The 25,703-nt window shown below is 33.6% G+C and overlaps 2 protein-coding genes across 2 annotated transcripts; both read left to right on the top strand.

Moving 5' to 3' along the window:
• The first annotated feature begins 15,842 nt into the window (after positions 1-15,842).
• LOC114170197 (probable polyol transporter 4) lies at positions 15,843-18,693 on the top strand. Its single transcript, XM_028055681.1, has 2 exons — positions 15,843-16,453; positions 16,883-18,693. The coding sequence occupies exons 1-2, from the start codon at positions 16,237-16,239 to the stop codon at positions 18,259-18,261; spliced, it is 1,596 nt and encodes a 531-aa protein (XP_027911482.1). The 5' UTR covers positions 15,843-16,236; the 3' UTR covers positions 18,262-18,693.
• Positions 18,694-19,575: 882 nt separating this feature from the next.
• On the top strand, positions 19,576-21,830 carry LOC114168344 (bifunctional epoxide hydrolase 2-like). The gene is made up of 5 exons (XM_028053125.1): positions 19,576-19,812; positions 19,900-20,114; positions 20,458-20,631; positions 20,817-21,052; positions 21,338-21,830. The coding sequence occupies exons 1-5, from the start codon at positions 19,740-19,742 to the stop codon at positions 21,585-21,587; spliced, it is 948 nt and encodes a 315-aa protein (XP_027908926.1). The 5' UTR covers positions 19,576-19,739; the 3' UTR covers positions 21,588-21,830.
• Positions 21,831-25,703: the final 3,873 nt, after the last annotated feature.

Here is a 25,703-nt window from a genome sequence, read left to right as displayed (position 1 = left end):
AACCTCCTTTACTTAATAAGGCTTTGAGAAACCTCGAGTATTATATTTGTTAGCGGAGGTTATTCTAACCTCTCTGAGAATAAACCTCCCTTAAAATTAATAATTTTTGTAGTGACGTCACTAAAAGAGTTAAACATTTGGAACAACAATTTGACAATCTTTTGAATAAATGTTATCGTTATTCTGTTTCTATCAATTATTTCAACTATTATATAGTTTAAGTATGAGTTCTCAAATTTTCTTTTACTTCTCATTTGATGTTTAATATCGTGTATGACAAACAACCAAATTTTTACGCCAGTTATATATATTTTTCTTAACTTTCAATTATTTCTAATTTTCCTTTCTATACTTTTACAGTAATTATTACAATTTTGATTAATTTATTTTACGAAAATATATTGTTAACATTTTATTTAAGATTAATGACATAGACCAAAACAATTTAGTTAACTAATCAAACAATTTTTTATTCAGTTGTCATTTCACTCATCACATTTTACAATAATTGATTTAATTTTATCAATTTTCATTATGGACAATTACGTTTAATTTATTTTCTTGAAAATAATACATATTTTGTTAACAAATTTCTGTCATTTTAATTTAAATTAATTTTGAAAAACCATATTTTAATATAAAATAATTTCATCAATTTTAATTCTAATTTTAGTTTATTTAAAGTAATCACCTATAATTATTTGAAATTAATTTCTATTAATTTTATTTTATTTTAATATATTTTCAACAATGAAAACTTTTTTATTTTAAATAATAAATCACTTTTTAAATTACTTTTTAAACACATTAAAATTGTAATCTTATAGTTTTACCGATTAATTTTTTTAATTTATTACGCCAATCATATTATTAATGAACTTTTAGAAACTTTTCTCTTACTTTTTTTTTTTCATTAGTAAACCTTATTAAGTTTGATTCCATATGAATTGGTTTATAAACTATTAAAAAACACATTTTAAAGCTGTGTGGTTGTTATTTAAAAAAAGTTATATTTTTAGGAAACATAATAAATATGATGGCGTAAGTATTTATTGTAAAATCTTAGAAAATGATATTTTAAAAGTGGTAGTGATTTAAAAATAGTAAGATTCAATTATTTTAATATTAAAAAGTTTTAGTATAAATAGAATTATTATAAATGAATTTCATTATTTTAAAACATACCATAATCTCTCTACAAACCACTTTTCTATAGCTCTTTGACTTTTTTCTAAGAGTTCTGCCTTTCTGGTTGTTTGATTGGAGAACCGAGACCGTATATCTTTTCGATGAGTTCTTCAAGTTGGACTGATTATTTTTCCTGTTGGCATAAGTTGAGTTTCTGCCTTCTTTTTGGTCTATTTTTGTTGCATGTGAGCTCTCTTTCGCTTGCATGTGTCAATTTATTTATCAGTATGAGTTTTTGCTGATCAGTGATCATAACGATATGTCCCGCTCATTTTTGTGATATTTCTATGTATAGATAGAACATCTTGTGGATTTAGAGATGTTCGGCGTTCATGGAGTTGTTTAAGCAGTTAGGTAAGGGAAACTAATTTCTCTGTCTTAATTCTTAAACCTGTTAGGAATGCATATTGTATGATTATTTTGTGATTGATTGAGATATATGCTATGTGGTATTGTTTGTGATGTTTGAAAGCTATGAAGAATTATGTTTTACTTGTTATTTGAGAAATAATTATTGTGTTATAGGTGCGTTTTGTAACGCCCCGACTACTATACTAAATAATTATTATTTGATAAAAAGATATGGAATTAATTTTTCTTTTACCATAAAATTTTCCTTGAGAGAACATTAATAATAACATAACTTCATATTCATATATATAGTTTACATCTCTGTAATTGTTCATGAAATATTACAAAAATATATATTTGTAAAATATTAAGAGTCCTACATCAGAATAGAAGATTTATCTATATTTTTAATATTTCCTAAAGATATTAATAGAAATTATCCATGAGTCAATCTTCAGAAGATCCACCAATAATATCCTGAACAACTCTCACTGAGCAGGTTCCTCTTCTGCTCATGCAACAGGTACATATGAAAGAAAAAATATGAAAGGAGTGAGGTCTTTATAAGCCTTAAATATCAATCTTAATAAACTCAAGAAACAATACAAACACCGGGGGCCTAGATTTGGACCTACAACCACAAAACTTTATCTTGTTTTACCAGACATATGGATCCATATTCCACTTCTGATGATCCAATCTGAACATCAAAAGTTATTTTGGGAAGTGATTAGGTAGTTGAGTATTTCTCATAAAACATTGGTACAATCATAATTATTTCTTTCTCAAGAATATTAGTCATTCATCGGCTCACAAAAGAGATATATACTCACTACATAACCTTGGCGATGCCGAGCACGTATCGGATAGTCCCAAGTTTGGCTTATGAATATCCTAGTCCAGTGCGCTATTCTGAACTATCCAGATATTCACCTACTTGGTAAAACTTCCTTAGACCCCACCATGGTCCCTGCCTTTCATCCCGCAGTGTACCAAACTATGACTTTCCAAATACAAACACTTTGACACTGGTTTAATCTCAACTTATTAAAACCAGACTTAACTCTTACTTAACTAACATACTCTTAGATATTTTCAAAGGTCATAAAATGTTATAACTATCAATTCATGTCATTGTATAAACTATACACAAAGAATATAAAACATCGATAAAATGTACATGCAATTTTCTTCTATCCAAGTTCATTGAATAAAATAATATTTTCTTTCACTTCACATTTTTTTTATAAAATAATGATAAAATAAGAATCAAAGCAAGAATTTTAAATAAATAATTAGATAAGGATTAGAACGAAATATAAAAATATAAATTAAACAGGACCAGTGCGTAATTGGAGATATATTAATTGAAATAAATAAACAGGACCAATGCATAACTAGAGATAAATAAAATAAAATAAAATAATTAAATAGGACCAGTGCGTAACTAGAGATAAAAAAAATAAAATAAATAAATAGGACTAGTGCGTAACTGGAGATAAAAAAAAATAAATAAATAGGACCAGTGCGTAACTAGAGATAAATAAAAAAAATAGGGCCAATGCGTAACTGAAGATAAATTAAATAAATAAATAAGTAGGACCAGTGTGTAACTGGAGATAAATAAATAGGACTAGTGTGTAACTGGAGATAAATTAAATTAAATAAATAAATAGAATCATTGCGTAACTAGAGATAAACATAAAATAAAATAAATAAATAGGATCAGTGCGTAACGGGAGATTTAAGTAAAATAAATAAACAGGATCAATGCATGATTGAAGATTAAATACAATAAATATAAAAGGATAATAAATGAAAATAAGTTAAATGAAAGTAAATAGAATAATATATGAGTCAAAATAAATAAAAGATTAATATAAAACCCATGAATTTATCAAAATTAATATTAAAAGAGCTTAACCCTACTCCCCCTTACCTTATTGATTGAAGGGCACACTAATAATATTTGTAGAAGAGTTTGATCTCTTTGAATCTTTGCTCTAAACTTTCTCTCTCTCTTCTTTCTCTTTCTCTCTCCTTTCTTTCTCTCTCTCCTTTCTTTCTCCTTTCTTTCTTCTCTCTTTCTCTCTCTTCTTTCTTTCTTTCTCTCTTTCTCATTGTTTCTTACCTTCTCACCGTAACTTCTTCCTTCATGTCTATATATATAAGCAAGCCATGTGCTTATTTAGATTTTTCTTTCAAAGCCATCATTACCCATGTTAATGAAGAGATAATCCTTATATATTCATCTTATCTTTTCTTCTTATCTTCTTATCTCTTCTTCTTCTTCTTTTCTATATTTTTTTTACACACACCTATTTAATAAAATTTAAATTAATATTTTTTTTGCCTAATATTTTTTTAATATATATATATATATATATATATATTTTATTTGTTTTGTTTTCTTCTTATTGTTATTCATAATAAGTAAAAACTACATCATGATAAAATATATTTTTAATGTTTAAACTACATCATAATAAAATATGAAACATTAATAAAAATAGAAAATTTTCTAAGTGTTTTATTTAAAATAAATAATACAATTTATTAAAAATATGGATGTTACACGTTTGAGTTCAATTGGTGTGAATGTTTTGATAGATTTGATGTTTGATATTTGAATGGCCTCTGCAAAGGTTTTGGAGTTGTCTAGACTGCCTGAATATGCATAATTATGTTTAGATCAATTTTGTAGAATTTTATAGACTCGTTGGGCGAGCATTACTTGCTGGGCGAGTGAGTTGATCTACAAAATTATGCAAAATACTGATCTCCAGAATTATGTAGATTCACAAACACGTTGGGTGAGTCATTACTCGTTGGGCAAGTAATTACTCGTTGGACGAGTCATTACTTGCTGGGAAAATTTCCATGTTATGGACTTCTAGACTTGGGAAGTTGTTGGGCGAGTATTTCTTGCTGGGCACTTTATGTGAAGATTCTTTCCACTATAGCTCTAGTGACAAATTCAATGGGTGAGCCATTCGATCGCCGGTCAAGAAGGGGGGACTTTCACCTCTCGCCCAACGAGAAGATGTGCTCGTTGGGCGAGTAAGTCAGAACCTGAAACTTGTATTCTTGAGTTAAATTGGATGATATTTTAGTTATTATAGAAGCTTTGTAACTATTATGAATGATGAGTATATGGTATGAGATTGTTTATATGAGACGGAGTTGAGATTGGTTGATGCTAATCTAAGGAGGATTAGTAGTGGTTGTGGTAGTGTATGCATTGAAGTAAGGATTATCTTAGTAGTTATCCTGACGCTCTAATAACCATTCAAATCCTCAATTAGAAAGGAATAGGGTATGTGGTGAGAGGAGTAGAAGGTCCTAGCCTAGGGATTTTTTGCTTAACTATAGGTGTTAATAGACTGACCTTGTATGTGGTAGAGTTATCACTCTTAATCTATCGCTCTACAAAGCATGAGATGCCACTACAAGTACAAAACTGATTGGATCCGACATCAAAGCATGTATCCATTTTAGTTAAGTCATAGTTTATATATATGTATATATATATATATGTATATATATATATATATACATATATATATATATATATATATATATATTATGGTTTGAGACAACTATTTAAACGTCATTAGTTTACTATTCTTTCGTGTTTCTATCTTGTGTTGTTTGTTTTCTTTTTGCGATGATCATCTATTCAGTGGAAGCAACGGTGGTTGCGGTTTCAGAGGCACCTCTGGAGGTTGAAGAGCCATTAGGTCGAAAAAAGGTTTCAGTGAAAAGTTGTTGTAAGTGGTTAATCGTGTCTAGAAGTCAAAAATGTTTGGTTTGTATAATTGATATATTATACAATCATATCATTTATAAGACTGTATTAATATACTTTATATATTTATTTATCTATTTTGAACACTAAAATAAAACATTCTATTTTATTAATTTTAAACTATTAAGATTGGATGTTATATATATATATATATATACGAGTAAAAGAAAGTAACATATTAATTAATAATGCATAAATATTAATTTTGACATTAACCATAATCTGATCCTGGTCTTATGAGAATCCGAAAGACCAAACTTAAGTTCAATTATTTTTTAATTGTTGTGGGCTTGAACTTATGTTATTTTAACATTGCGTGATAAATATGATTCCAAATTAAATGCTGATAGAATTAATTCTACAATTTTATTATAAATTTAATTAAATAATTTATTTATTTATTTTTATCTTGCAATTCATGTTCGAGGCAGGCATAAACTTGGATGGCTATCAACTCAACCTTTGATGATAACTTCTTCTTTTTTGTCATTAAAAATTACATAAATAAATTAGCTGGCAATTTGCAGTAACAGTGCCCAGGTAGAGAACAACAATGTTGTCGGTGCTTATTAGATTACAGTTCGCCGACAATCTGGTATATGCGTTTTACCTCAGTTTTTTAAATTTCAAAACATTTTTATCTTTTATATTTCATAAAAAAAAAAAACTCTCTCACTTATTTAGTATTTGACTTAGAAATTCACTCGATCAAAATTCCCTCGCTTAGCCAAAGACTTCGGCACAAGAAGTGAATTTTAGTTTACCTAAGGAAAAATTTGCTTTGCTAAACAAATGATCATTAAGGGATTTTATAAATCTAGTTTCTTGAGCAAGAAAATGGTTCACCCAACAACTTCAAACATTAGAAGAGGTTTGTCCAACAAAACTTGATTCGTCTAATGAAACTTGACTCTTATAATAAACAATCTTTTTTGAGTCTTCAAGTATTTCACTAATCTAATTTCACCGAACGAGAGATTGGCTCGTCTAACAAACCAAAACACTAAGAGTCTTATTTAAAGGTTCGTCCAACGAGTTTTGCCTCATCTAATGAGCATTGCTTTTTAAGCTACTATTTGGATTTTAAATAAATAAAATTTTATCAACAATAGGATGATTCATCCAAAGAGTCTGCATAATTCAAAAACCAAAAATCACATATGACAACATCAAATTGGTTTTTACTAGGTTTTCTCTTCATTTCTCATACCTAATATGATATGTTTAGTTCTAAAATAGCATCCAACCGAACCAATTTGACTCAATTGATATATCCTACTCATTCAACTACATACACACACACAACATAAAGCCTTTACATAAAAAAATCCATTCATGTTCAAAATTAACCGATATTCACCCATTACAAATTATCTTGATTAAAATCAAAACAAGTATGGTGACCACATCGCTATTAGTGGAAATTGGCAAGTGCACCAGTCGCACGTAGTAAGTAATAGATATCACTCTTTCCATAGAGACTTATGCAATACATGAAAACCTTTGCAATTCACAACTCAATTAGATAACACAGTTCACAAAAACACTTAGAAACTCTTCGTTTAACATGTAATTTTACTAGTTTTAAAAAAATTGCATATCATTTAGACACTTATCTTGCATGATTTGATTATAAATCTTAGAAAAACAACCCCATTTACCTTTAATTATAGAATGAGGAGTAGAGAAGTTATAAAAAGTGGAAATTGATGTGTTTGTGTTGTTTTTGCATGTTAAATGAAGGAAGTTGTAACTGATGCGACTGAGTTGCAGAAATGGGGCTAAGTGTCACAAAGGCGGTTAAGGAAACCCTCATGAGGAGGAAAGATTTGGAATATCCCGAGCCCAAAATGTGCAGCTTAAGTCCTAAGAAAGGTGGTTTGGAAAGATCTAGAATGACACATCTACGATTCAAGTACAAAAGTTGGAGCTCAAGTTGCACACTATTTTTCTATAAAAATAGCACATGCCTTTGTCATTTGTATGCTAGTTTTAGGAACCAATATAGTAGTCCTGTTCTAGGTTCTTAGGCACTTATTATAATATATTTAAAAGAGAACAGCGAGAGGAAGGAAGTGGCTCCTTGTGCTTATTGTAAACATCATTATAAGTAACTGACTTCTTCCTAGCTGAGATTGGATGTAACTTCTAAACTCTTTGTACTATACTTTACTTAATATATTATGTTTTTGTTTTATGTGTTGGTTACTTGATTTGTATTTGACTTCATGGTGATTTGGCCAATCAACATACCTCATCAACACTAGATGCAGAGACATCTGGTCTATTATTTAGATCCAATCAAGTCTCCTGACCCTTAGCATATAGTAAACATGGATATGCGGGATTAGTTGGTTTAAAGAGTCTTGTTCTTAAAGCAATGGTTCCTCCACTAGATTGGGAAATCCTGCGTCTAACACCCTTAGGTTCTAATGAACAAACATGTGGTTAGATCTACACGTAAGCGCATACTTCTAGGAACACTAAAATAAAGTACATAACTTATAGAGAATCAAGAGTAGTGTAGTTGAGTAAAAGAAGCCAAGTTTAATCCCAGCACCTTAACCAATATTGCTTATATTTATTATTATTAATACTTATATTTAAAACTATCAAACCTTTATCACTTTATTATTATAAACTTGAATGGATCATAGATTACTATTTTATCAAACCAAATCCCTGTAAATTTGACTTTGTTGTGCTACAATTGACCCAATGCACTTGCTAGAAAAGTTAACCCTTAAATGGGTCACAACATGCACAATGTCATGTCATATATTAGATGAAACATTGGTGGCATTCATAATCTATTGTTGAGCTAAACTACCATCTTTGAGACAAAACATGAACGTTTTTCATACTTGATTGTTTTAACACCTAATTAAAATCATAGTGTTAACTTTTGTTCTAATAATTTTCATATTTATATACATAACATCATTAAACGGTTACTCACTCTAAATTTGACCATGTCGACCATTTTAACAGTTATAGTATTCAATAAATTTCTACTACATAATAACAAATTCACTTATAATTCAAAAATAGTTCCCTTTACCTAGTATTTTTTTTTTTGTCACAAGCCATAGAAACAAAAAGTTAAAAAATACACTAAAAGTTCTAGATTCCTAATGAAATATTTCTAAATTAATAAAAAAATCAAAGGAATGGAATGATTTATACAACAACATTTCTTATAGAACGCAGATGAAATTATGAAATAATAACATTAGTTTATATATATATATATATATATATATATATATATATATAATAAGGCTTAATTATTAGTTTGATATCCACTTTGATCGAAAAGTTTCAATTTGGTTCTCACTTAACTTTTTATTTCAATTGCATCTCAAAATTTATTAAAATGCTTAAGTCCTTTTTTGTTAACATCATTAAAATTATTAACGATTGCATGAGTAGTAGGCATGCTTATTTTGCAAATAATGCAGACATGGCACACTTATTTACTGATATAGAACTCAAAAATTGAAACTCCTCCCACGTAGACAACACTCCATCTCCTCTCATTTCTCCTTCATCCTTCACTCTTCGATCTGTGCCCCTTCAAATCCTTAAATCAATAAATGGGTGTTGTGTTCAAACTAGTAGACACCATTATGTTCTTGCTCGTGACAACAATGGCAGTTCCTCTCATTGATGCTTTAAGGAAAAAGTTTCTACCTTTTCAGTGGTCCCCTTTTTTTATTTATGTATTTTGATTAATATTATTTCATGTTTGTATGAATCCTCTGTTAATATGAATGATCATGCTTATGGGGGAAAAACAAAAATTGGATACTATTATCTTTTCTTATCTTTGGATCAAGAAAAACTCTAACTTTTAGGAATTACTAGCAACCATTCAATTACAACCAAAAATCCCTCATGAAAGCAAATTAGAAAAAAAAAGAGAGAAGAAGATAGGATAAATGAGGAGGAAAAGAGAAAACTCCAATGGAAGAAAATGGAAGACAAGAAGAACAAAGGAGCACTCGTGATGCTAGCGAAGCTTCCGATTATGACCAATGTTAGCAATGACAATTCTGGTTGGGCCAAGGCGACATTGTGGTTGAGGAAGCACGAAGCCATTTGTGTCTCGTTGTTGTGTCATTTGTATAACAAGGAAGAAGAAAGAGCCTACAACATTCATTAGAGCAAACATCATCTTCTTTATAAAAGGCAAAAGTTGACACGTAGCACGTCAAATTTTAAAAATATGACAAGTATATATTACACTTTGCCACATCACCACCCTCTTAATGTATTTTTTTTAAATCTAATGGAAAGGAGTTGATAGTGTTAGGAATAAGTCAAAACTGAACCTTAGTTAGTTAAAACAGTTAGTACTGTTATATGATAGTTGCTTTCATTTTTTGCTTCTGTACTGTGTATAAATACGTTCATTCATTTCACATAATATACAGACTTCCATTCATTCTTCTATATGTGTGCATAGTTCCTATATGGTATCAAGAGCAAGGTTGGTTCAGGGGGGGGGTCTTCCAGTACGTGAGTTGAGAAGTGGTTCTTTTGTCTGTGATTCTGCCAGACTGTGTGTGGCGTGTCTTGACGATTCAGGGTGCTCTTTGTGAAGCACGTGTGAGGTTCAAGAAACCTATAGTGATTCTTCAAGAAATGTTCAAGAATCATGGCTGGACTTGGTGGATTCATTCCTGGAGGGTTGCCCATGTTCGATGGAAGCTGTTTTGATGATTGGAAGATAAAAATGCGTGCGGTGTTTGGATTCCAAGATGTGGCCGAGGTGATCGAAGTTGGCGTCGTCGATCCCGGTAGCAAGGCATCAGACGAAGAGAAGAGGAATTACAAACACATGCAGAAGATGGATAGCAAAGCCAGGTATTTGCTATATCAATGTGTGAATTCTGAGATCTTTAACAAAATTTCAATGGCTAAAACGGCTAAAGAAATATGGGAGATTCTCATCAAGACTTACAGAGATAGTGACAAGCACAAGCGAGTGAAGTTGCAGGCCCTACGTAGAAGCTTTGAGTTCTTGATAATGGAGGACAACGAATCTGTGGCGAGTTACTTCAACAAAGTTCAGAGTGTGGTTAACGCCATGAAAAGCTGTAACGAGACATTGTCTCAAGAACACGTGGTAAACAAGATTCTTCGTTCTTTGCATCCAAAGTTCGATCATCTTGTTATCACAATTGAAGAAACAAAGGACATCGACAAGCTGAGTATTCAAGAATTGCAGCACTCGTTGGAGGCTCACGAACTACGCATGAGTGATCGTAAATCGTATCAGGAGTTGGTTCTTCAAGCAAGAACTTCATCGAAGCCAAAGAAAGATACCAAGAAGGGTCACAAATCCAAGAAAAAGACTGATCCAGAGTCGAAAGATGGTGAATCAAAGCAAGGCGGGAATGAGAGTAAAGACAAGGTGTTTGACAAAAAGCGAGTGAAATGCTATAACTGCCAAAAGTATGGCCACTTCGCACGCGACTGCTGGCATGGTGATGGAGCGAAAAACAAACCCAAGCCTCAGTCCCAGGCAAATCTCGCGCAAGAAGAGTCGTTCGATTCTGAAGCTGTCTTACTCATGGTTCAGACCAAGAACGAAGACAATGATGATGACGCATGGTATCTTGATTCTGGGTGTTCTACCCATATGACTGGTCGGAGGGAGTGGTTTGTGAAATTGAGTAATGAGACTCAAGAACGGGTGCGATTTGCAGACGACGGCTGTTTGCATGCAGAAGGGAATGGACGAGTCGTGCTAAGAAGCTTCGACGGAGAAGAAGTCATAGTCGACGACGTCCTGTATGTCCCTGGGTTACGAACCAATTTGCTGAGTCTTGGCCAGTTAATGCAGAAAGGGTTCAAGATGGTTCTGGAGGAGAATTCCCTTCGGGTCTATGATCAAACAAAGAAGCTTGCCATTTGTGCTGCACTATCATCCAATCGTACGTTTAAGGTAAAAATGACTACGTTAAACCATAAGTGTTTTGTAGCTGCAGTGAACAGAGAAGAGTGGCTGTGGCACCTACGCTTTGGTCACCTGAACTTCAGAAATTTGAGTGAACTGAGCGTTAAAGGAATGGTTGAAGGGATGCCTCGCGTGTCTGTGCCAGAAGAAGCGTGTCATGACTGTGTGCAATGCAAGCAAACGAAGAGCAAGTTCAGCAAATTCGTTGCCACCAAAACAACAAAGGAGTTAGAACTGGTATATTCTGATCTTTGCGGACCATTGCCTGTGGAAACACCTGGGGGCAGTCGATACTTTGTGACCTTCACGGACGACTACACCAGGAAGTTGTGGACGTTTTGCCTAAAGCGCAAAAACGAGGTCTTTGACACATTCAGGAGGTTCAAGACTCTCGCTGAAAAACAGAGTGGTTGCATGATACAGCGACTACGGTCTGATGGAGGAGGTGAGTACAAATCACTGGAGTTTCAAAACTTCCTGGCTGAAATGGGAATCACACACGAGGTTACACCGCCTCACACACCGCAACATAACGGAACCGCTGAGAAGAGAAATAGAACTCTCCTCAACATGGTTCGATGTATGCTCAAAAGTAAAAACGTGCCTATGTATATGTGGGGAGAAGCAATTGCAACAGCAACCTATATTCTAAATCGCACACCTACGAAGAGGTTGGAGGGAGTTACACCAGAAGAAGCCTGGTCAAAACAGAAGCCAGATGTCAAGCATCTGAGAGTTTTTGGTTCCCTGTGTTTCCATAAAGTGCCTGAAGTGCAGCGAACCAAATTAGACGACAAAGGAAAGCCTATGGTGATGATTGGTTATCACACTACTGGAGGGTATAAGCTGTTTGACCTAGAAACCAAGAGTGTAACTATCAGCAGAAATGTAGTTTTTGATGAAGCCTCTAGTTGGGAGTGGGAGAAAAATAAGGTGAATGAGGCAGCAGAGGTGGTCCCAGTTATTGCGCTAGAACCTGATGATGTAGCAGATTCTGGCGAGATTGAACCCGAAGAAGATGTTCAGCAGCTTCGAAGATCCCAGCGTCAAGGACAACAACCAACTCGTTTCAGAGATTATGAACTGTTTGGTGTTGTTACTAAAGAAGGAAACCCAGTGCATTTTGCATTGGCAGCAGAGGCGGAGCCCGTGGAATTTGAGGATGCTGTGCGGGATGAAAAATGGAGAAAAGCGATGTGTGAGGAGATAGAGTCCATTGAACGTAATGGAACGTGGAGATTGGTTAATCTCCCACCGCATAAAAGGCCCATAGCACTGAAGTGGGTATTCAAGGTTAAAGTCAATCCCAAGGGAGAAGTGATAAGGCATAAAGCCAGGTTAGTGGCTAAAGGATATTTGCAAAAGGGTGGAACTGATTTTGGAGAAATATATGCACCCGTTGCTAGGCTTGATTCAATCCGAGTAATTATAGCTATTGCAACATTAAATAAGTGGAGAATGCATCAGCTAGATGTAAAAGCAGCTTTTCTAAATGGGTTGCTTGAAGAGGAGGTATACGTAACTCAACCGCCAGGATTTGAGGTTAAGGATGATAAACTGAAAGTTTACAAGTTAATCAAAGCTCTTTATGGCTTGAAACAAGCCCCGCGGGCTTGGAACAAAAGAATTGATCAGTTTATGCATCAGATTGGCTTTGAAAGATGCACCACGGAGCAAGGATTATACGTGAAGTATTGGATCAACAATGGTCAAGAAGAAAAGTTGCTCGTATGCCTCTACGTGGATGACATGCTTGTCACAGGAAGTAAAGCGGAATATATCAATCAGTTCAAACATCAGATGACCACTGAGTTTGAAATGAGTGACTTGGGGGAACTCAATTATTTTTTGGGAATTGAGTTCATGCAGACAGATCATGGAATGTTAATGCACCAGGCGAAGTATGCGAAAGACCTATTGAGCAGGTTCAAGCTTCAAGACTGCAACATAGCAGCTACACCGATGGAAACAGGGTTGAAGTTGGGAAAGAATGAAGATGAGGAACCTGTGGATGAATCAGAATTCAGGAAAATGGTTGGGTGCTTGAGGTATTTATGTTGTACAAGACCTGACCTGAGTTTTTCAGTTGGAATAGTGAGTAGATTCATGCAGGAACCTAAACAAACCCACATGAATGTTGTGAAATGTATCATGCGTTATGTGCAAGGGACAAAGAACCTTGGCTTGCTGTTTCCAAATAAAGGGTGCGAAGGAAGTGTTGAACTGAAGGGGTACGCAGATGCTGATTGGTGCGGAGATCAGATTGATAGGAAGTCCACTGCTGGTTACATATTTTTCCTCTGTGGGTCACCTGTCTCATGGCATTCCGTGAAAGAACCTGTTGTAGCTCTTTCCTCTTGTGAAGCAGAATACATTTCTGCTTCTCAAGCTGCGTGCCAAGCTGCATGGTTAGCAATGCTCTTGGAAGAGTTAAAGGTGAAGATGAATAACTGTCCAAAATTAATGGTGGACAATAAATCTGCTATAGACCTAGCAAAACATCCTGCTGCTCATGGTAGGAGCAAGCACATTGAAACTAGGTTCCATTTTTTGAGGGAACAAGTCAATCAAGAGAAGCTTGAAATTGTTTACTGTAAATCTGAGGTTCAGTTGGCAGATATCTTTACCAAAGCCTTAAAAGGGGAGAGGTTTAGGTATTTGAGACAATCTATTGGAGTTGTAAAACCTGTTTTGACTTAAGGGGGTGTGTTAGGAATAAGTCAAAACTGAACCTTAATTAGTTAAAACAGTTAGTATTGTTATATGATAGTTGCTTTCATTTTTTGCTTTTGTACTGTGTATAAATACGTTCATTCATTTCACATAATATACAGACTTCCATTCATTCTTCTATATGTGTGCATAGTTCCTATAGATAGAAGCATTTTAAAAAAAATTGAAACATAATTGAATCAAAAAACTAAGTGGGGATCAACTTCAAACTTTGCGACCAAAGTGGGGAAACGAGGAATTAAACCTATTTATAATTCTAATTATAATTTTAAAATCTTCTATTTTTATAATTTAAAAAAGTTATATAAATAAAATATAATATTATATAGTTTATTTAAAATTTATTTTTCAATAATTTTCATGATTTATAAAATTTTAATTTTTTTAAATTATATATAATTTATATTATATCTTAATATTTTCAGCTTATTATTTTGTGTATCAAACATTAAATATAATTATATACTAATATCTTATTATCTTATGACGTTGTTATTTTATTTTATCTTATTCTTTTATTATATCATGTTCCCCAAATGAATTCTTAAGATATGTAAATAACTAAATATATAGTTTTGATATTTTTTATTAGTTATATAGAGTTTTGATTTGGTGATGGGATGACAATTTAAAAGAAATATTATCCTATATAAATTAAGCTGTCTAGTGAAGTCAACAATACTTGGTATATGCTAATTGGCCTAATTCTATAGTTTCATATTGTTGATGTGTACTATTAGTTACCAACCATACTTTAGAATGAATAAATAAATTTGCGCAAAGTCACTAATTGAATCAAAAAACTTTGCCAGATTGTTAGGAATGGGGTCCTATCATTACATTAGAACCTTAACATCTCACAAAATAATTTCTTTAGCCGAAAAAATTGACCAAAAATATTCTACAAGTCTTGAGTTCTCATAACTCAGAAATTTTCTTCAAGATTATTTATTCTAGCAAAAAGTCAAATATCTTCATCTAGACTTAGAAGCCTAGAAACCTATCTTGAAAAACAAAAAATCTTCAATCAAACCATATTTTCCTCCTTTTGATATTGTTAGAATTGTTCAAAGCAGTATATTTGAAACCACGCGTGCTTTGTTAGAGAAAGTTTCTTCACAACAAAATCAATAACAGAAATATTTTGAAATCATTCTTGTCAATTTTTTTTTAATAATTTATTATTAATAAATTTATTAAAATTATAAAAATTTAGAATCTCACAATTTATTAGTACTTTTCATAACTTACAATTCTTAATAAAATTTAACCAATACAAATATTATTAAAAATATCTTGTTAATTATCATTCTTCAATTTAATCAGCAATTATTATATGTATGCATAATACTACTCGACCTTTCATCATCTTTTTTTCTCCTTGATGAAAGCCATACCCTATATTTAATGAATAGATTCCACGACAGCTTCAAAATTAAGGCGATTTCTTCTTCCTCTTCCAACTATCACAAAATAGTTCAATTTGTCATTTCGGCTCTAATTGTGAACTTTATTTTTATTTTATCATATTTTAATTCTTATAATTTATATAATGCAAAAGTATATGCTATCAAGGAACAAGCGTTCAGACCGACATAGTTTCTGTAAAAGTATACGATGATGCCAAAATCAGCACATGTCAGGTTTCTACATCTAAAGTATTCTTTTTTGTCAATTTTCTTTAAAAATAACCAAAAATAAGCATTAAAACTCTAAAATATATTTATAGTTTTTTTTCTAAAATAAAAGTAATAAACTTGAGTACATCACAGAAAGTTACAAACATATTTGTTGCGCTGAAAGCGCCATTTAAGATTGATAAAGTGGGGGGTCAAATCCTGAATCGTTGTGAAGTGTGATGCATGGAATAAAAATATAGAAGAAACTTTGCAAGTTGGGTTGCTTGAGATTTGAAGTTGCTTGCGTGACAAAAAGGGTTTGGTTCCTGTTGTCGAATAGCTAGTCCTACCCTTCAATTTCGGGAGTTTATTCTTTTGTTCTTTCAGTTTCAGTTTGAGCTTCAGATCCAAAGGCCAAATCCATGGTCATGACTTTGGTGAGACCCCAATATGTCTTATGACAGTCCAACCAAAAACAGCACCCCTCTAACTTAAAGCTACCAACTTGAGACAGTTTTCAAGTTTGAACATCAAATAACGCACACGGTCCAATTGGGATCCGAATCAAGGAGATGGGGTTCCAAGAAAACGGGAATGGAGAAATGGGGTTGTCTGCAATCCCCTTGGGAGCAAAGAACAAGTATAAGAGGATGAACTCTGAGCTTCCTGAGGACAACGATGATGTTTTGCTGCAACAGCAACAACAAGAAGAAAGAAGGAGAAGTACCAGGAAATATGTTCTTGCGTGTGCCATCTTTGCTTCTCTCAACAATGTCCTTCTTGGCTATGGTATGATTGAAAATCATCTATTTTGGTCAGTATTGTGGAAACGGTTTGATTTCGTTGCTGCATTTTCCTTTGACTATTCTGTTTACTGTGTCGGTGATGGCTTTTAGATAATCCATTCAATCCCCATCTTTGTTCTGTGATTTACCTTTGCATTTCTAGTATCTATGAAACAGATCTACCAAACTTTGGGTTCAAAGCTGGCAATTGTGAGAAGTCAACTGTATATTTTTATCGTTTTAATTAACAAACACTACAGAAGACAGTTTCTGACTATGATTGATTGATGGCAGCATTAGTGCAAGAATATTCAACCAGTCTATTATGGGTGTTTTTCTGTGGCAAATAATTTGAACTTGAATTCTAATTCCGGGCTATTTTGGAAAATCTCGAAGTTTATGTGATTCATTTTGAGAATGTTTGTTTTTGCAGATGTAGGTGTCATGAGTGGAGCCGTAATATTTATAAAAGAAGATCTGAAGATATCTGAGGTTCAAGTAGAGTTTTTGGTTGGTATTCTTAGCATTATTTCTCTATTTGGTAGCCTTGGTGGTGGAAGAACATCAGATATTATTGGTAGAAAATGGACGATGGCCTTAGCTGCAGTTGTCTTCCAAATGGGTGGACTCACAATGACTCTTGCTCCTTCATATGCAATTCTAATGATTGGAAGATTTCTAGCTGGGATTGGAATAGGATTTGGAGTTATGATCTCCCCAATATACATTGCTGAGATATCACCAAACCTGAATAGAGGCTCTCTCACTACCTTCCCAGAGATTTTTATAAATGTAGGAATTATGCTTGGTTATGTGTCAAATTATGCGTTTTCTGGCCTTTCAGTGCACACAAGCTGGAGAGTAATGCTTGCAGTGGGGATTCTGCCTTCAGTGTTCATTGGCTTTGCGCTTTTCGTTATTCCCGAGTCACCAAGATGGTTGGTAATGCAGAACCGAGTTGAAGAAGCAAGATCAGTGCTGTTGAAAACAAATGAAGATGAGAAAGAAGTGGAAGAGAGGCTTGCAGAAATACAACAAGCTGCAGGATTTTCCAATTCTGAAAAGTATGAGCAGAAACCTGTGTGGCGTGAACTCCTATTTCCACCTCCTCCTCTCCGCCGAATGCTGATCACTGGACTTGGAATTCAGTGTTTCCAACAGATCTCAGGAATTGATGCAACCGTGTATTACAGTCCTGAAATTTTCCAAGCAGCTGGGATTGAAGACAATTCAAAACTTCTAGCTGCTACTGTTGCTGTAGGCATAACAAAGACTATTTTCATTTTGGTAGCAATAATTCTCATAGACAAACTAGGTAGGAGGCCCCTTCTCATGATAAGCACAATTGGGATGACAGTTTGTTTGTTCTGCATGGGGGCTACACTTGCTCTCTTTGGAAAAGGTTCATTTGTGATTGCATTGGCTATTCTTTTTGTTTGTGGGAATGTGGCATTCTTTTCTGTTGGATTAGGCCCTGTGTGCTGGGTTTTGACATCTGAAATCTTCCCTTTGCGCGTGCGTGCTCAAGCATCTGCACTTGGAGCTGTCGCTAATAGAGTCTGCAGTGGCCTTGTGGCCATGTCTTTTCTTTCAGTGTCTGAGGCAATCAGTGTTGCTGGAACATTCTTTCTGTTTTCTGCTATTTCTGCTCTTGCCATTGCCTTTGTCATCACATTGGTTCCTGAAACCAAAGGGAAGTCGTTGGAGCAGATTGAGATGATGTTTCAGAATGAGTATGAGATTCAAGGGAAAGAAATGGAGCTAGGAGATGTTGAACAACTTGTGCAGAACAAAACTGATTTAACAAATTAATTGATTAATTATTCCATCGTTACTCTCTTCTTCCACCTGTTATGTCTAAGGCTCTATGCATGACATGCTACTTGCTGTTATCGGGAGGACATAACAGATTTGAATATAATCTTTTGCTACCAGAAAAATTGAGATATGTGAGTAGGGAACACAAGGAGTATGAAGTGATGAAGATATAATGCATTCCAAAGTTTTCCTAGTTGTACAATTATTCTTGTTTTTTTTTTTTTTAATTTACATTAAAGTCAATTATAGCATTGTATACTGAAAAAGATTTTTGGTGGAGATGATCATGTCTCCAAATGTATGTTCTGAGACATTTATAGTGCCTATATTATTACAATGTATCGACGAGGGATGTAATTAAGATGATTCTTTGACAGATTGTATTGTATTCAACTCTGGTCTCTGAATTGTGATAATCTTAAGATATCAAAGAGCATTTATGCTTCAGTTTCGTCATTATGAATAATTACTTACGGTTTAGTAATTAAGGATAATTGTGGTAATTAGTTCTCTGCAATTGGACAAAACCACAGGTAAGTTCTAAAATAACTTGAAGGTGGGTGTATGAGTGGATACGGATAATCATTAAACAAACAAAAAACAGAACAAGATTTAGAAAAAGAAGCTAACAAAAGATTCAGTAAGTGACGATGATATTTTTTTTACAGAGTTGAATAAAATAATGAGCAATGAACATTCAAAATATTTTTTCAACACTGGACAATGTCCTGCCTCAGACTTTCCTTATTAAAAAGTTCACCAAACTCTGTCCAATACAACTTTGCACCAAATAACATCCCATTTTTTATTCTCTAAATTGCTACAACACATATTAAATGTTGTGCTATTTGTATATAAATCTCACCTACTTACACCTTCCATGTTTTTCTTTTATATTGAACTTTATCTTCTTCCAACTAACCTCTAAATATGAAAACATGCGATACAATTTTACATTTCTTTCTACAAAATCCTTATTTCAATCCACACCATTCAGAGGAATATATCTGTTTGTAATAATTATGATTGAATTAAACATCTAAATTCCTATCTTATCTATTTATCTATTGGAGTTATAAAATTCATTCTGTTTATTCTAAGATTATGTGCATCCTTTCTCTTACAATAATATTCTCATTTCAAACTGGAAAATGATGAATACAAAGTATAGATGGATAAGAGGGAAGAGACAAATAAAATCTGATAGATATAAACAATGTGATAAAACAATAAAAAAGTAAAAAAACAAAAAGGAAATTCAAATAAGGTAGATGAAAAATTAAATGTATAATAACTCGTATAAATTTTCCTCAACTAAACTATCTGATGATCTTTATATTCGACACTTCATTGTGTTTCTTTTTTCATCCGTTTCCTCACTCTTTCACTGTATCTCTGAGACACTCTTCACTTTGATGTTCCACTCGTTTTTCTGAGACAGTGTTGTCGAGTTGCAGTAAACCCCTCCTTGTATGATGGAGAAGATCAAGCACAGTGAGGTGGAAGTGAAGGGACTGAAGCTACACGTGGCAGAGATTGGAACTGGTACGCTAATTCCTTCAACACCCTCTTGAATACTGTCTAATACTCATTTGCATCTACTTCATATTAATCATTTTTGTGTGTGTGAAGGGTCCAAGGCAGTGCTATTCTTACATGGATTCCCAGAGATCTGGTACACGTGGAGGCACCAGATGATTGCTGTGGCAAACGCTGGTTATAGGGCTATTGCCTTTGATTTCAGAGGCTATGGACTCTCTCAGCAACCAGCTGAGCCAGAAAAGGAAACCATGTTTGATTTAGTTCATGAAATTGTGGGTCTTTTGGATGCTTTAAGCATCACCAAGGTAAGGAGATGAATATGTTGCAGTACACTTTCATGACTTTGTCAATGTGTATAGGTTTCTAGAGTGAAGAAGTATATGTGAATCAATTCTAGAAATGACACCCTCTTGGGTTTAGATCGTTTGTATGCAGATCTAATATGTAGAAATTGCTTACCTTAATCATAAATCATTTTAAAAACTTTGAAATTGTAAAATGGGTTATATATATTATGCTAGAATGAACAAAACTAGAAAGTATAATACCTGCATTCAATTGATAATATAAATAATTTTTGCAGAGAGCAATTGAGTCTGAGTCTAATATTTATCCCTAATTGGATATGAATTTCGTTGTTTAAAGCAGGCTTTTCTAGTTGGTAAGGACTTTGGTGCTATCCCAGGACATCTTACAACTGTAGTGCACCCAGAAAGAGTTGCTGGTATCATAAGTTTAGGCATTCCTTTTATGCTTCCAGGTCCCTCTGCAGTGGAGGGTCACCTTCTGCTCCCCAAAGGGTTTTATATTACTAGGTGGCGGGTACAAATTCTATCTTGCATCATAGTTTTTGTATAGTTTACTTAGTCTTTTGTTCTCTATATTTAGAAACTGTTCATCATAATCTTTACATATATACAGAGATTGTGAAAGTATAAAGAGCAGTGTTTTTATATTCATTGGAATGTTTAGTAGTAATTTGTTGATTGATTCCAATTCCAATTCAGGAGCCTGGGAGGGCAGAAGCAGATTTTGGCCGCTTTCCTGTGAAATCTGTGATAAGAAACATCTACACTCTCTTCTCCAAAAGTGAGATTCCAATTGCTGCTGATGATCAAGAAATCATGGACTTGTTTGATCCATCTACTCCCTTACCTCCATGGTTCTCTGAGGAAGATCTTGAAACCTATGCATCTTTATATGAAAAATCTGGATTCAGATATGCATTGCAGGTTCCTTATAGGTAAACAAAACACATAGCAATCAATTTAGGACACAATGTTAGCTGCCATGTGTTATACACTAACTTTTGAAACAAATTGATTGATAGAAGACTAAGACAGAATCAAGGACTAGTTGCTTTTTTACAATGTGAAAAACTACATTAACTGATCAAATTTGCTTTTTTGTCAAAAGAGAAATATGATGTATGGAGTTTTAACCTTTGTGAAACCTAGCATTTTCCTGACTCCTTAAAACTGTTATAAATAGTGTTGAGGGTTAAGATGAGTGTTTATGATGCATTCAGGAGTATCAATGCGGATGCTGGCTTAAGTGATGTAAAAGTTACTGTTCCATCACTTCTGATTGTTGGTGAGAAAGATTATGTGCTCAAGTTTCCAGGCATGGAGGACTATGTTCGAAGTGGGGCAGTGAAAAGCTTTGTTCCTGACTTGGAAATCACATATATTCCAGAAGGAAACCATTTTGTGCATGAACAAATGCCAGAGAAGGTGAACCAGCTCATCATTGAGTTCCTTGACAAACAAAGTGTCTAATAAAGTTTGCTTTCAGGCTAAAAGCAATTTCCATGAGTTTGTTGCAATATCTAGGAGAATAATAAAGTTTGATTACGTTATTGTTCTTTGTATCCCTTGCACCTTGTGTTGTGGTAAATTATTTGACATGTTATGAGAGGGTCTATTTGATAACGGGTGTAAAAGAATTTCTGTGATGTGGAAATTTCAGGACTCTTCGAATGGTGTTTAATATGACAAACATGGTAATATTCTGTTCTTAAACTTTCTTCTTATGAAAGGAGTATATTATAAGAATTGTGAATATATTAGTTCAATAAAATTAATGACAGTTCCTAGTCCGTCTAATTTCCTCATAGTGTTTTGGTAGAAGACCTGCGTTGTATGGATAATAGTCTCAAAAGAATGTTAGAGTAGTGCGTCTAGTGGAACTACCTCAGTGACGTTTCTTTAGACACGATTTATGAAAATTAGTTATGGTATATATACATAAACTTGTAACGACAGTTGACTGAAAGTTGTAAGTGCAGGAGATCTCACATTAATTATAAATATTCTCAAATCATAATTAATATATATATATATATATATATATATATATAAGAAAAGTGCACAAATTTTACTTTATATGTTAGTGATTCTAATATAGTGGTCTAGATTTAAAGATGATACATTTTTTTATTTATATTTTTTTTCTGTTACTCTCTATATAAATCTCATCACACTCATCTTCTTTATTTACATTCATAAATTTTCTCACACTTATATCTTTTATCTACACTCATCTCTCGCACACACATTCATCTATTTTATTCACATTCATCTCCCAAACATACATTACCATTACCAATAGAAATATTCGTCAATAGTACAAATTTGAATTTATCAACTAATCTTAAACTCATATGTAAACTTGACTCATAAATTAAGAATTTTATTGACGGATTAGTTATTGAAGAAAATATTTGTCTATAAGTGAAGTTCTAAAATTCGTTGGTAAGATATGTCAGCAAATTTGAGTTTACTAACAGATTTATTTTTATGGGTAAATACAAAAGTTCTTGTAGTGCAAAGAAGTAAGCAACTCTAGACATAGGAAGTTGAAACATATCAAGAGTTATCTTAAATGACATAGATTAATACTATATATATATATATATATATATATATATATATATATATATATATATATATATATATATATATATATATATTCAATCTTAAACTTATAGAAGTCAACTTATCAGCACAATAATTATCTTCTCTAAAAGTATGAGAACACTTAAATTCTATTTCTTTACAAAACTTCATGCACTTTTTCTATCTTCTTCTAAGAGACCAAAGAACAATTTGTTTAAAAGAAACATTTTACATAACAAGAAAGAGTTACTCTCTAATCAAATACTAACAAACCAAACAACTTCAATAGCAATAACATCTCCCATTATATCAACATACAAGGAGTTTTGAACCCCAATAAAAGAAGATAAGTTCCCAATGTATTCATCCCTACTTCCTTTGACCAAACCAGCACAATACATTGTCCATGTTTATTTTGACCCAACCAACATCAATAAAAGATTTCAAAACCAAAAAATCAACCATATCATTACACATAGTATTCTTGAGGGCATTTCGTGCCAACCTGATAACCAATTTTATTGTTTGAATAAAAATATTTTGTTGAAATCTGGTATAGTTTTTCATCTTCCAAATCATCTAAATGGTTATAACTAATCTAATATGTGTCATTAGAGGAGTGTCCGAAGATTTGAAAAAGGTGATTAAATTATCCAAATGCAAGTATTATAATGAAAAAAAATGGTAAATATGCTCCTCTTTTCCCACAAAACCATCCCCTCTATATTGTACGTCCTTATTAAAAGATATTTTTTTGGAATAGCTTCCAAAAAGATCAATGTTTTAGACAAGAAGACCAAATTAATCTTCCCCATCCTTTATAACAAAATTTGCAATAAAAAAAAAACAAAAATTCTTGCAACATTTTGATTTAGAATTCCAAATGCTTCTGGAATCCAATTAAATATGTCATCCAATTATGGCTTAAATACTATTTGGTTTCTATTTTTGTCGAGTTTATTCAATGTTGTCGCAACCAGAATCGTGACGGGACGATGAACTAAAAAAAGAAATGAGTTTTAAAAAAGATTAGGAGTCGCCACCATAGTTATTTCTGGAAAATTATGGAAAACCATAAAATAAAGAAAGTCTGCGAAAAACCATATTTTTTTGGATCCAGGAGTCAATTACGCGTAGGAAAGGTATTAACACCCTACAACGTCGCCCAAAGGCAGTACCCTTAACTAAACATGCAAAGTTGATGTGGTTTTCAAAACATTAACTTTCCCCAAAAATAATGAGACAAATAATACTAAAAAGAAACAAAAATATTTTTTGATTTTTGGGCCCGACAAAGATTGACCTTGGTCCTACGTATTCTCCTTTAAAGTGAGAAATCAGGATTACATAGTTATTTAAAAGATATTTGGAAAATGATTTGATTTTTTGAAAGTGAACCTGACAAGGACTGACCTTGCTCCTACGTATCTCACAGTGGAGAATCAAGGATCACGAAGTTCTTAAAAAGACTTTTGGTTGGAATTGTTGATATTTTTATATTTTGAAAATTTTATATATTTTTGTGTTTTGAACTATTTGAAAATAAGTGTATCACACGACGCGAACGGTCAGACAAACACTAAAAGAGAAAAAGGAAAAAAAAAGATTATTTTTGGTACTTTTTGAAAATGAGTGTCACACGGTACAGGCGACCAGACATACACAATAAAGTGAAAGAGAACATTTTTTTTTTCATTTTTCAGATTTTTCTATTTTTGTAATTTTTTATAATTTCCAAATATTTTTTTAGAAAGAAAGAAAAAACACATGTGTACAAAAGATGGGACAAAAATAAAATGAAGGTAAAAAATAAAAAAAAATGCATGAAGGGTGTAGACATAAAACACAGTAGGGTGTAATGAGTAAAAATTTGAAAATAGAGTAAAAATACAAGAAGGGTGTAAACTGTGAAAATTAGGCTGCAGCCAACGAACACAGTCAGACCCAAAACAAGACCAACAGAAAACACGGGGTGCGAGATTAACAATTATGGTGGCGCACAAAGTAAAACATGAAACAAGTGTGACAAAGGTGCGAGGTTAGTAAACATCAAGGGGTGCTTGCAACATAAAATAAAAACAGGGGTGCGAGATATAGAAAAAAGGGGTGCGCGAAGTAAAACATGAAACAAGTGTGGCAAGGGTGCGAGGTTAGTAAACATCAGGGGGTGCTCACAGCATAAAATTAAAACAGGGGTGCGAGATAAAGAAAAAGGGGGTGCGTAGAGTAAAACATGAAACAAGTGTGGTAGGAGTGCGAGATTAGTAAACATCAGGGGGTGCTTGCAGCATAAAATTAAAATAAGGGTGTGAGATAAAAAAGGGGTGCGCATAGTAAAAATGAAACAAGTGTGGCAGGGGTGTGAGGTTAGTAAACATCAGGGGATGCTCGCAGCATGAAATTAAAATAGGGGTGCAAGATAAAGAAAAATGGGATGTGTAGAGTAAAATATATTCTAGCCCAAAGTGAAATAATTGAAGGTGCAAGGTACAACTACGGGGGTGCAAGGTGCAAAAAGATGGTAAGCCCATCTTCTTCTTCTAACAAAAATAGAAAATCCTAAGTTATCCCATTCCCTTTCTTCAAATAAAAAAGGTTCTTCTTCAACCTTCACGTCTGGAACCTCTTCCCACGGAGAACCACCCTCTAACGCACCTCCGACAAAATGGCCACCATCTTCGGTCGACCACAGCACAATCGTCGGCAAAGAACGATACAATATGGTGCCTCTCTCACCTTCCCAACACGCGAGCCACCACTACAGCCCCAAGGTCACGACCACACCAGCTTCCCGGTCCGTTAGAGCCACCTGCGACAGCGCTAAACCCTACCAGAACCCTCGCCGGCCTCCGCGGTGCTCCAAGATTCTTGAACCTTTTCTCGCACGAGCCACACCGGGTTCGGAAGCTACACCATCGAGCCTTACTGTCGCACCCCCAACTGTGATCGGAGCCGCTATCACTCAGCTCGAACTCCGACTCGTCGACGGCTTACTGT

Source organism: Vigna unguiculata, chromosome 11 (assembly GCF_004118075.2).
Source record: "Vigna unguiculata cultivar IT97K-499-35 chromosome 11, ASM411807v1, whole genome shotgun sequence".
Taxonomy (NCBI): domain Eukaryota; kingdom Viridiplantae; phylum Streptophyta; class Magnoliopsida; order Fabales; family Fabaceae; genus Vigna; species Vigna unguiculata.
This window is presented reverse-complemented; position numbering and strand designations above follow the sequence as displayed.

Bases quoted from the DNA above. Each gene is read 5' to 3' on its own strand.
- LOC114170197 (XM_028055681.1), top strand. From the start codon at position 16,237: ATGGGGTTCCAAGAAAACGGGAATGGAGAAATGGGGTTGTCTGCAATC. The intron at 16,454-16,882 runs GTATGATTGAAA...TTGTTTTTGCAG, and splicing joins CAATGTCCTTCTTGGCTATG to ATGTAGGTGTCATGAGTGGA.
- LOC114168344 (XM_028053125.1), top strand. From the start codon at position 19,740: ATGATGGAGAAGATCAAGCACAGTGAGGTGGAAGTGAAGGGACTGAAG. The intron at 20,115-20,457 runs GTAAGGAGATGA...TGTTTAAAGCAG, and splicing joins ATGCTTTAAGCATCACCAAG to GCTTTTCTAGTTGGTAAGGA. The intron at 20,632-20,816 runs GTACAAATTCTA...ATTCCAATTCAG, and splicing joins TTTATATTACTAGGTGGCGG to GAGCCTGGGAGGGCAGAAGC.